Consider the following 13,293-nt stretch of genomic DNA (forward strand, 5'->3'; position numbering starts at 1 on the left):
GCATGTATGCCAATTTAAAGACAATAAATACATTTTTTTTTGGTTATGTCCAAAGTTTGCATCATTGTTTGGATGTGTGGACTGTGATATGAAATCTCAGCCAAGCACCCATCAGCTTAGCACTGAGCTACCCTGTGTAAAAGTGTGCGGAGCAGGCTGCATCATGGGAGTGCTCCCATCAGGGAAGACAGAGGCGGGAAGGCTCGTTAAAGTGATGCGAGTTGTTTGCATGTGTTAAGGAGAAACAACCCTCAGTGACACCAGAGAGAGCCCAGGGAGAGACAGACAGACACACAAACAAACACACACACACACACACAACACACACACACACACACACACACACACACACACACACACACACACACACACACACACACACACACACACACACACACACACACACACACACACACACACAAACACACCTAGAAACAGCAAACTCAGGCTAACCACATTGCACTTGCTGGTAAATTGTGGTAAACAAATGTGGTAAACTCCTTGAAACACTTGATTAAATATTTAACAAAGGAATGATGCACAATGCCTCTGTGTACTCCAATGCTCCATTTCTCTTTCAAAGAGATAGCATCATGGCTGAGTACATCTATATGCAAAAGTGCAAAGTGAGCAGTTGTAAACTTTGCAAAGACAGTTTGTTCTTCACTGACCCAAGGCCTAGAGCTAAACAAGAGAGAGGTCACTGAGGACTTAGCCTGTTACAATGGACTCAAATATCTGTCCTATATCTACTAGGTGGAAATAGAGAGAGCCATTAGAGACTGTTTTAACCTCTGATCACATTGTTCTCCCTGCTGGGTTATGCCATAAAAATGATAAACCTAACAGTTATAATGCAGCAGCATATATCCCATCACACCACGAAATGAGTCTGAACCACAAGTGGCTGCTGCTCATTGCTGCTGTGCTAAAATTGCACCTGTTTTTCTTTGTTTTTCTTTTTTCCTCTCTCGCTCTGGCAGCACAGTAAAAATTGAAATGTCATATAAAACGTGACAGGATGCTAATATGTGGCTCCCAGAGGGCATCTGAAAGCGTTCTTGTTGATTTTGTAACTGCAGAGAGAGTCAGTATCCCTCCCATTTCCACCCCAGGAAAAAAAGGGGGGAAAAAAATGCTGAAAAGTTGAGCAAGTTGAGGAATGCGTTAGGGGTGACACAAATTCAATTTCAAAAGCCTGTGCAAGAATTAGGAATGACAGAATAATAAATAGTGCATACAATTAGCATCTGTATATTTAAAACTAGACGGGTTATCTGTCTCTGAAAAATCAAATACTACAATTAAACAAATCTTGCGATGGGATCACACCAGCTGTAACGCCCGTCAACATGTTGACGTTCCGACTGGTTCCATTGACGGCCAGACCACATGCATCTTCAAACTCGCCTTCATTTTAATCTCAACTACACGCCTGTAAAGTTTTGTGACTGTCTTGCAGGTTGTGATGCTATTGTGGTGACAAACTCAGAGAGAGAGAGAGAGAGAGAGAGACAGACAGACACACTCACAATACCATACCAACAATAAAAGTATACCAACAATACCATCCATACTGTTACAGCTGGTAAAAATTTAGTGGTTGATGAAAGGACAGGACGCTTTCATAGGTTCATTCACATCAACTGGTGGCATACAGTTCACTCTAGCAGTATTTTGTTTGGTACTGTGCATTTGTAACAAGTCTGAGTCAAAACAGTTAAATGTTCAGATGGCCTGTCTCCAAAATGAAGCAAGCAGGAACATGTATAGTAGGTATATAGTAATGAACATCTTTTGATGGATTGATGGACATTTAAAATGCAGCATGGAGTACTTCATTTATCTATTGTTGACCATTTAAATAGTTTAACTCCTTAAACACAGGCAGATAACGTAAGACAACAACTGCCCATAAAACAAAATCTAATGTTTCATTGGTGTATAGTCCAAGTATTACCAACTACAGTGTGGAGCGATGAGTCATAGATTTTGCCCATTGGGAGTTAAGAGAGGCCCTTCAAGGGAAAAAAAAACAACAACAAAATAAAATAAAAACGTGGGGACCCAGTAGCCTAGAAGAACATCTCCCCTCTGTCAGGATATGACAACAAGATGAGACAAAGGCCCTGCGGCCCGGTCTCAGATACCACCATGCAACCTGGCACCTCGCCAGCGCCACATGAAAGTGGCAGATGTTCCTATCTTTTTTTTGAGGCTGCAGTTTTAATAAATAATTTATGCCATACAACACCTAATCCATGAGCGAATGTGGGGAATACATCTCTATTTCCCTCCCTCTCTTTTTATCATAAACACATAAATATCTGTTTAACTAGGGTGTTGAGATGCGCTGCACGTCCTCCTGGTCCTCATCAAGCGGCTCGCACACACACAAAGGCCACGTTAAGAGATGTGAAGGGGCGTCCCACTCCCACAGGCCCAGGGATGAATGTGAGTGTGTATATGTGTACGTCTATGTGTACGGGATGTACACACTGATTTCTTTGAGAATATCTTGTGTGCGCTGAGGGTTGCTCCCACAAAGCCAAAGTCAAACTCCAGTTAAGACTGTCAGCTGAAGGTGGTCCAGGCAGACAATGCGCTCTAGTACTAATTAGTCTCTTCACCCAGCCTAGTCCCATAGCGAAGATATATATACACATATGTAACAGTGAGGAATGGAGGGAAAGAGAGAAAGATGGAATAAAAGGAAGAAGTGGTAGTGGTGACTTATTTTCAGTCTGACCTCTGCTTCCTATCCTAAAGAGAAAGGTTTCTGGTGTTATGAGTGTGCGCCTGTCTGTGTGTCTCTAATGTGTCTGGGTGGCAGGAGGTTGCTTGCCACTGATCATCTTTTTCCATCTCCCTCTGGGGCCTCTCATCACCTCCACCACACCAGCAACTCCATCAGACTCAAGGTCGGGCACACACGCACACACACACACTCACACACTAACACACACACAAACACATAAATGACTACCGCCCCACAACTTTTGCGCTTGATCACTTCCCCTTCCTCACCTCCTGCTGAAAGCCACCGGACCCCTACCCAGCCTGCACCCCCACCCCGCCCAATTCTCCCCCACCTTACCTCACCTCTGCTCCCCTGCTCCTGCTCTCTCCTTCCCCTGTCCTTCCCAGGATCCAGCCAGGCAGTGTGTGATGAATGGGACAACATTAGTCTTGTCCTCTGTTGGCCTGGTTTAGCAGCTCCAGCCCCATCTCCCCCTGTCTGTCTGTCTGTCTGTCAGTCAGTCTGTCTGTCTGTCAATGCGTTTGTCCGTCTCAGTCTCTCTGTCTGGGCTTACTTCAAACATATGCTACTGCAATCTAAACTCTGGATTAATTTGTTTTGGCCATACTCCGGGATGAGGGTATATACAAATGGGCTTTTATATCTTTAGATAAGGTACAGAATTTAGATAATTACGTAGGAAAAGAAAGGTATTTTTAAGGCAAATGTAAGGTTTTTTGATTCTGTAAGGTGGTGCATGTATCTACTAATTACGTGTTAACTCATTAAGATTTTTAACTACACAATATTTAAACTTCTTTCATTAATATAATCATATCTCACTCTTGTTTGGGTTAAATTAACATCTGATTCATCACCTAGGTCTGTAAAGCTTGCTAACTTTGGCGTACCTTTAATTACATATTCATGTTCAGAGAGAAAGAGGCGATAGAAACAGTTGTAACATCCACTGTTTTAAACTTTGTTTTGGAAGAAAAAAAAAAACGACAGAGCTAGAGTGCATCGCTATGAAGTGAAGGGATCACGTCTTCAAAAAAGTAAATAAAATATGCATCCTCTCTGTGCTCATTACAGATTTATGACTCTTGTTAAAAGAAAAGGTGGCGGCTGCCTTCTTACATGTCTGACTTTCAAATTCAGACGACACTGCTGTCAAGTGTTGTGCTCCACATTCTGTCCAATGAGAGACCGGGAGGGCTGAGTGCGTGCCATCTTCAACATCCTATTCGGTGAGAGTCTCGCAGAGAGTTACTTTGGGTGGATGAGAGCACACAAGAACTCCTCACCTACAGTGCAACGAGTGCTCGTCGTAATGCTTTGATGCATAGTTCATCAGTCAAAAAGTTCAGTTGCTTCAGCCGCTTGTGTGTATGTGATTCAGAACAATAACAGTTGGGGGAGTAGACATCGCTGCATTAGGCATAATGAGCATTGGGATTTGCTTCAGCAATATGAAATAGTTTTGCTGTTTCTGTAGCAACTTTTAAGAAAAAGCACTCTCAAGCACATTCAAATCACCCCCCCCCACCCCCACCCCCACACACACGCACGCGCACACACACACACACACACACACACACACATACACACACACACACACATATACACAATGAGGGCTGTGACACTCATTAGAGAATTTGTTTGTTGGGGGCTTATTATCAGTGACTTCGGGGTTATAAAGTGTGAAAACAATCATTGTTTTTGACAGGAATGTAAATACTGCTTTTCAAAATATATCAGAATCTAAAAGTCTATTTTTGGCAAAAAAAAAGAAAAAAAAGTACCTTAAACCACTTTATGAAATTTTATTCCCTTATGGCCCCTGTCACTTCACAGATTAAATTCAAAACAAATACGAATACACTCAAGTGACTCCAAGTGTCACCCTTTAGTAACCCAGAACCAGAATTCCCACCAGCAAAACACAGTTGACACACCATCACACCTCAATCTACAGCTGTCACCTTTCAGCGTAACGGGTCTACAATGCCACAGGGAAGTCACACAAAAAGCAGCCTTCCATGCTGGAGCCCCATTAGCTTCCCCATCACCTTAAAGAGCAGGCAGAGGCAGAGGCCTCGAGGTGGGGTTAGGTTGCGGGCCGAGCGTGCATTGCGTGGGTGTTAATTGAGACGCGGACAGGGAACAAGTACTGTACACAAACCCCGACAGGACGGCAGACAAAGGCCGCCGGACAGACGATGAGCTTAATAGGAAACTGGAAGACAGCGACACACATCATCAGGAGTCAGTGCCAGAGCCACACACATGCCCACTTACCACCATCGTTCGTATCCACTCAAAGTGCCAGGAAGCCAACATATCCTCGAGGATATGGTTTTTATCACAGTTGTCCTCCCAGGGGCCTGGTTTAGGGTCCTTGTGGATAGATTACAGTGAGATTTTCTCTTTACAACCCAGAGAAATTAAGGTGAAAGGGTTTAAGAAGAAAATAGGATGTTTTACAACTGGGGTCTTGTAGTTGATGTTTTGGTCAATATCATAAGGTTATAGCATGTGTGTATAACATTGTTCTCACCAAATGCACTGCAGAGACTGTAAACAGAAGCACTGCACTGGAAACAGCTTTGGCCTTGTAATGCAGAGGACACTCCTGATTGATTTTTTTTTCAGTATTTACCTTAGTTCAGACTTATAAATAGCTGCATTTGATAGATAGATTAATACTGGACAGATTCAAAAGTCATTTGAGGCTTGAATTCCCTCAATTATACTATTGCAAAGCTATATGCAGAGGAGCACGAATGACTATAATCTCTACAATGACAGTGGTGAGTATATGTTTAACTGTGTTAACCTATAAATATACTGTACAAAACTACAAAAAAAGACCCATGGTGCAAAAAAACCCAACAAAATTTCATTTAAATAACAAAGGCCAGAGTAAAAGTGTTAAGAAAATGGCAGAGAGTCAGAGAACGAAGGAGAAATGACAGAAAGCAAAAGACAAAGCAAGAGATATGTATCTGGGGGGAAGAGAGATTGTGAGGGATGATCCACCTGATGTATGTGTGTGACAAAGAGGAAAAACAAACAAACAATGCAGTGTATTTTGCATAGAGAGACAATACCCCTGCATTCCTCTTTCACCCTCCTTTTTGTTTTCATTCCTCCCTCTATTAGCCAAACATGATTAAAATGCAGTTCCTACCAGCGTCTCTGCTGAACAACGGAAAAAAAAAAAAAAAGACAGTGAGATGGGAAGAAAAATGAAGCGGAAAAGTCAAAAGCATCTTTTACAGCGTGACGCTTTTCATCCTTCACAGGCGGCAAGAAGAAAAGAACACAGACATTCAAACTTTTCTCTTCCCCTTTCTCCCTCTGTCTCTCTCTCCTATTCTCCTCAGCAGCTGAAAACACCCCCTGATACCTGAGGACAACCCCACTGCATCACAAGCTCAATAGTCTTCCCAGAACAACATTTCCGTTCAGTCACACTTTTTTTTTTTTCCAGAGCATTGATATAATTCCCTGTGCTGTCTTTAGTCCAATTACATTATGCCATGTCACTATCTGAGCGATCAGCGCAGTGCCGTGACTGGGACTGAGAGAGAGGAGTGCCAGGGCTTGGGAAGGTGCTGCAGAGCTCCATATTCTATCTGGAGATAAATCTGAAAACTCTTTTTAACCATATCCACAATGAGACAAAGTGTGCTCCATATGTGTGCTCCATATTGAACTTTTCAATGAGCAGAGAGTCTAGGCACTTGCTTAATGGTACACAGAAGAAGAGACAGAAGCCGAGACAGAGATGGGGGAGAGAAAGACAAGAGACACTGTTAAAATCAGCAGCTGACAATGGTTGTGAGGCCTGCAGGATGAGAAATGGATACGTGTGCTGTTACCAGCCCTTTGCCAGGAGTTATATCCTTGCTAGAGAACCATTGATAAACACACATATATGCAGGATTGTGTGTGTGTGTATATACACATATGTGTGCATGAGTCATACCAACAGGGAAAGCTGCAGAGGGTGGAAGGGCTGCCTCAGCACTATAGATGAGGAGCATAAAGAGATACTGTGGTGTAGGACGATGACTGCGTGGCAGGAGAGATGAAGAAACAGAGCATCATGTATGCTCAGTCTTGTATACACAGTGGAGTCATCAATACAACCTCCAAATGATAAAAAAAAAAAAAAATACTATATAGCACTCATAAAATGAGCTGAAACCAGATGTGCATTCCAACTTGCTCTAACCTTTTTCAACCAACAATTGGGTGGGAATTATTGCATGTCATGCAAGATGCACATATATCAGAAGAAAGCTACCCTCAATTATTCAGAACTGGATCATATGACAATTAGGATAAACTGGTGCCTAAACAGGTCAAAAACAGTACGGAAAAACAGTGTAATGGTCTGACCTCCAAACTGGATGAAAAAAAAATGTAATCGCTGATTCATTGGGGAATGCCTTGGAGAATTGGGTCTATACAAGACTAAATGATGACTAAAAATTCATTCAGATTTTACAGATAAGCTAAAGAATAAAATCTACCCTATATTTACCGCCAACTGTGCACATGAGGAAGCGAAGGAGAAAATGAGTGAGAAACGGGATAGGAGAAAGATCTTGTAGGTGCATGTGTGTGTCTGTATGTGTGTGAGTGAGATACAGACAGATAGACGTAGAGAGAGAAAGAGAGAGGGAGTGCACCGAGCAGTAAGCCCGTGAGCAGGACATGATTGCAGTGTGTATCTTATCTGTGTCAGGTCCTCCTGAGGCTAGTGGAGCCTAGCTGAGCGGAGCATGAGCGCTTCAGTGACCAGTCAACCGTGTGAGGGTAATCTCCTCACTCCTTCAGTCTGTCTCTCTCTCACTCTCTCTCCCTCTCTCCCTTTTTCCAGTAAGCCCCCCCTCTGGGAGGCAGCTGAGCCACTCTACACATAAGCGAAACGCTCACACAAACATATTTATGCGCACAAACACTCACACCCATACAGAGCCTAAGGTGATTGCCTCATACCAGCTCTGGACAGTCACCCCACAGGTGAGAGGAGACATCACAGGCTACATTGCACACTGAAGCCCCTGCAGCCAGTAACCTGTTACTACAGGGCTGAGTTGCATGTTTCTGCTATCTCACACTGCCAAAGTCTCACAATGTTACTCCAAGCTCTACTGGAAGATACTGAAAAGGCACATAAAGACACAGAGGGACACATTTTAAAATTAAGAAAGACTGAATTAAATGGAAAAAAACCCCATGTTTGCGTTGCCTTGGGATTGAAGGAATGGTTGAGGTGACAAGAAGTTATAGATACTTGGATGTGAACACTGCCATAATAATTCTATTAGATTATGGATGAAAACTCCCTAAAGATCATTTTCCAAAACAAAGTAAATAATCTTCAATGACAACTACATCTCTGATATTATTCCAGTAAAATAAAATCAGTGTTACTAGGAAGTACATGACGTACATGGCACAGGGGCGGCTAACTGGATTACATGTCAAAATTAAGATCCAGTGGGAATCCTTCATTCAGTGACTCAATCACAGCTGTGAAGTTAGTGAGTTTAGGACTCAGAGTTCATAATGACACCCATTTGATTAATAATATGTATTTAGCTACAGTATATTGGAGATCTATAAAAAATAGAGATGAAAAAACTGAATGGTATATGATTTCATCACTGCCTGAGTTCAATAAATATTTTATTAAAGTGAACTTGAAGTGAAGATAAACAGTAGGCAGAGTTTTCCACCACCATTAAATTACATTCAAACACATTAAATGCATGAGTCTGAATAAAAAGGTTTCTGCATAAAGTCATGGTTGTTCTTTTGGACTCTTTGAATGTATGAAAACCTTATCTGCAATAAAAAAAAAAACTTCTTTATAGTACCACTGCAACATCCTTTCATGTGGAATATATATAACACATTATTTCTAAGTATGCTTTTTTTTTTTACTTTGTGTTTTATCCTTTGTATGGCATCACTAAAGGAAAAGAGGTGCACCTGCAACATGCCACCATGATTAAAATTAGTTTTCTTGAAAATAGAGGTTAAAAAGTGGGGCAGTATACTGCTCACATATTTTACGCATGTGTGTGTGTGTGTGTGTGTGTGTGTGTGTAGGCAATAAGAATCAAGCAACATTCCATGTTGAAGGTCAGCACACACAAAAAATAGTTCATGTCTAACATTCTTTCACCCTTCATGTGCCCGCCTGTTTGGCTTTAACAACTGAGCCGTCCCCATCAATTAGTCTAGATGCTGGACTTTCATTGAGATTAAGTGACTAATATCAGTGCTTGCTCACAAGAAAGACACTTTTCACGTCTCCCCAACAATCTGTTAAGTCAAAACACATGTGGTGATCCAAGGCAAAAGGCCTGCAAGGGGTCCTCTTTGCAATGAAAAACAGGTGCTCTCCTTTTTGGCCATGTAATACCCCATTTAGCCTCTGGAGCAATGGTTATCCAGCTAATAGCTGCCTTGTGGTGCATTGGGAAGAGCTGTGCACATGGCCGGAGTAAACATCTGGGACGGATTGTACATACTTGCAACATATGCTTCAAGTTCAATTAAAATGAGGCCTTGGCACATTTATTAATGTTTTTTCCCCCTCCTCTCTCTCTCTCTTCTTCCCTCTCTCCCCTATAGGGCTGTGCCATAAAAGAGGCCTCCTTTGACCCGTCCTTCATACTTACTCATACAATCTGAAGTTACCTCATATCCAATGTAAAAGACCTCATATCCAATGTAAAAGGCAAATTTGTTAAGCCTTGAAACTCCATTTGTTCTGCACTTAACCAGGTTGAAGGGAGAGCAAAGGGAAAAGAGAGAGAGAGAATGTGTGTCAGAATGAAAGAGAGAAAAAAAGGCAGGGAAGGGGACGATTGAGGGAAGGGTAGAAGGAGAGTGGGAGGGGAGAGAGATGTAGGTGAAGAAAAAAGAAAAATGCCCCCCTTTCAACTTCCCTACAGCTCAAATGAAATGCTAACAGTTGAGGGGAGCAATAGATCAAAATGTATGAAGCCAGAGTTGGTAAATTGTAGCCTTTGTGGTGGCTGTGCTATCCAGCATCCCAGCCCTGTGTGAGCACAGAGAGCAAGGCCTTCTTATGTGGAATAATCAGTTTGGCACCAAATCTGACGGAGGCCGCACAAGCTGCCGCTGCACCTCATTTCAATATGAAAGTCCAAAATGTATTTCATATAATCTGCAGCTTTTCAAATGCCTGTATTTTTATTTTTTCCCTGAGAGGAGGTAGGAAATGCAGTGATGGGAGGCAGACGTTAAGAAGGGGTAAAAAAAAAAAAAAAAAAAAAAAATGGTTCAAGGTTGCCTGGTGCATATCTTCAGTCAGTGCCCCCCTGTACATTTCAGCCTTGGAACTTCACAGCCATGAAACTTTGCTTCTGCATCACTGTGGGAGAGGATGTAATGCTCACGTATCTTTGTGTGCTCATCGCCCGACTGGCTGCTTGGCTGACTGATTGCCTGAATGGCTGACTTACTGGTGGGATGACTATTTGACCATCTGCACTATAAATGTGTTTTTTTATTTTTTTTATTTTAACCCTTTTGTTGCCTTCTTGCACTTTTGACCCTTAAAAAATGGGAGAGGGTGTAGTGAGGTTGCAGTTGCATACGTAAGTTCAGCTTAGAGAATGTCCTCAGGCGAAATAATTTTCAGATATCAAATTGCCTGGTCAAAGGCCTTTACAATTACCATTACTGTTTGCAATGGTAATTGGAAAGGCCTTTGACCAGGCAATTTGACCAGGCAATTTGTTTTGCTCCAAAACGTTTACCAAACCAGGTCATGCAAATCACCACATCTTAGCCTGCTAACCTTTATATTGCTGGAGTGCGGCTGTAAGGCATCAGGTATCAGCTCAAATAATTTCAATTCCAGATTTTTCAGTCAAGGTACTTTACAGTTTTCACATACTCAAGTTATGTCTTGTTTAACACTGCTCGAGTCTGATCAGACTGGAGTATCAAACGGAAAATGATATATTTGCCTCACCAAAATCCAGACAACACAGTAGGTGGATAAAGAGCTTTACCATTTCAGTGAACATTCCCAAGTGGAACATTGACAAGGTACTGTATCCTATCCAGTGGCATTTGCTTCAGTAGCTGTTCCTCCAGTGTAAACGAGCGGAGGCAGTAAAGCAGCCACCTGTTGTTACCTGATAGTGTCTGGACAAGCCCAGATGCTGTTTTACTGGGACATAAAGGAGCAGTGAATGGACCTAAATAGCTAACTAAGCACTTTATAAGGGTGCATGATCTCAGGAAGCTGAAGAACAATGTTAGTAACGCAAATTGGACATAGTGTTATATGGAGGGAAAAATAAGGATTGTGCACCAAATTGCAGCAAAAGATCAGAGCAAAGCCAACCACAAAGAAGAAAGGGAAAGGATGTGCTGTGTATACACCTACAGAGAAAACTTTTCAAAAGGTTAAAAGGTTGTGCAATCTTTGTACATATGTTTGCGCCTCAGGCAGTGAGAATAACTGAACAGCGGAGGAGACAGGAGGGGAAGATGGAGTCATTCCGTTTGTCTGTTTGTGTTTCCGGTCTGTGAAGCAGTGTCAACCCCTCCTGAGGCAGTGTGTCTATGTATGTATGTGTGTGTGTGTGTGTCCATGCATGTGTTTGTGTGATCGGGAGCGCATATATGTGTGTGTGTGTGTGTGTATGTATGTATGTGTTTGTGTGTGAGTGAATCCCTGACACAAGACATAATTACCTTGTCATCTTTGTCAAAATCCTCATCCTCGTCCTCCAGCAGGTCCTCCATTGCTTGCTGACAGTTGCAACAGAGAAAAGAGAAAAAAGAAAACGAGAAATAAAAATGTTTATGCAACAGCTATATCACAGATAAACATTAGATAACACAGGGTTAACGTCATCAGAACAGCCAAAGAGGCATATTAAAGCTGATTGGTTATGCTTATGTCGGGCAAGAGTTTGTTAATGAGTATGGAAAGCATGCACATAGCACAACTTTTGGACTGGTGTGTGGTAATATGTCATGAGCTTCAGAATGGTTTTGAATTAGAATTTAATTTTAGAAACATTCTGTTGTTCAAATGTGTTGACACTTCTGGAAATGTAAGCAAATGCTCTGGCTTTGAATTTCAACGGGCTGAGGATTAAAGTCTATTCATCCACTCAAATCGCATTGCACAAAAGCATTCAAATCTTACACCATTCAGCAGGACGAGACAGCAGAACTCTTCTTCTGATTGTGCTTGGTCTCTTCTGACCTCTTTAACCTTTTGCACTCGTCTCTAACCTCTACCTCACAATTTCTATACATTCATCTATCTATCGTCTCACATCCTCCCACAGAATGATGCTCCATGAGAGAAGAGAGAGGAAAAGCCTGTAGCACAGAGAGCAAGTCACAAAGAACAGCAACTATGTGCTTCAGTGGTCCACAACCGATGAAACAGGAGCTGGTGTAGCTCTGAAGCCCCAAGATACCATGTATGATACATACTGTACAAGACAAAGAAAAAAAATGACACAATGTCAGAACCAAAAACACTAAGGCACATATAGATAAATATACTGTATGGTGGTGGTGGTAAATGCAAGTTGTTGCCTTTTCTATTCAGAAGCAGAATTTTACATATACATTAAGAGGCACTGAAATGGCTTTATGGAAGCAGCTTAGACCTCTCTCTGTATGTAAAAGCAAGTAAGTAAACAAATGTCTTGGCATATAAGGAAATCCCTGCCCCAACAAGATCAGCTTGGGCCACTGTGTTTAGTGATACTACTGTATATCTGATTACTGTTTTGTGATACAGCACATGTGTGAGTTGTGAACATGCACAAGTTCATGTGTAGTGTGATGTCGCCAAAGCGAAAACCCACAGATCCCTTCTGCATCCTATCCACCCTCTTTCTGTCAATCACGCATCAAAGCTACAAGGTCATATTGTTACTCTCAATTTACATAAACAAACACCCATATCATAAGCCTTACGGCTGTCAACCTCAGCATTCATCTGCTTTCATTGTTGTATTGTGTTACCAGCCCCAACCCCCAAAAACCTTTGCCCAGCCTGAACATCACCACAACCCCCTAACCACCTCCAGAACGGCACAAACTAGTTTGGAGAAATCCAAAAATCATTACTTAACAAGACAATAGCTTTTGTCCTTTTTGTTTTTCATTGGAATAAGGGGGGAAACTATGTGGCGGCTGACATAAGCCTCTTATGTAAATTCAGCTTCCCACACAAACAAAGAGGAGTTCAGAACAGCAGAGTTGAGAGGGTAGAGTCAATAGTGTGTGTGTGTGTGTTTGTGCGTGTGTTCTATCAATAGCTCAGAGTCACTAGGGCAAAGTGTTGTGCATGTATGCATGGCGCTCTTCGTTTTAACTGCCTGACTGTATAGCAACTGGTTATTCCCAGTTCACTTAGACTCCATCACTGTCTAGACAAATAAGCTTGACTGTTCAGAGTTCACAATCTCTTTATTGATACAGAATACATTTACTACTATACTAAACAAATACCGGAG

At 42.0% G+C, this 13,293-nt stretch overlaps 1 protein-coding gene across 1 annotated transcript in view; it reads right to left on the reverse strand.

The window, feature by feature from the left end:
• Positions 1-13,293, reverse strand: part of mctp1 (multiple C2 and transmembrane domain containing 1) — a 135,163-nt gene that overhangs the window by 14,151 nt on the left and 107,719 nt on the right. The window contains exon 17 of the mRNA XM_022758271.1: positions 11,504-11,560. Within this exon, the coding sequence (XP_022613992.1) occupies positions 11,504-11,560 (57 nt within the window). The remainder of the gene's footprint in view (positions 1-11,503; positions 11,561-13,293) is intronic.

The sequence above is a fragment of the Seriola dumerili genome, unplaced genomic scaffold (assembly GCF_002260705.1).
Source record: "Seriola dumerili isolate Sdu_G_001 unplaced genomic scaffold, Sdu_1.0 BDQW01000017.1, whole genome shotgun sequence".
Classification (NCBI taxonomy): domain Eukaryota; kingdom Metazoa; phylum Chordata; class Actinopteri; order Carangiformes; family Carangidae; genus Seriola; species Seriola dumerili.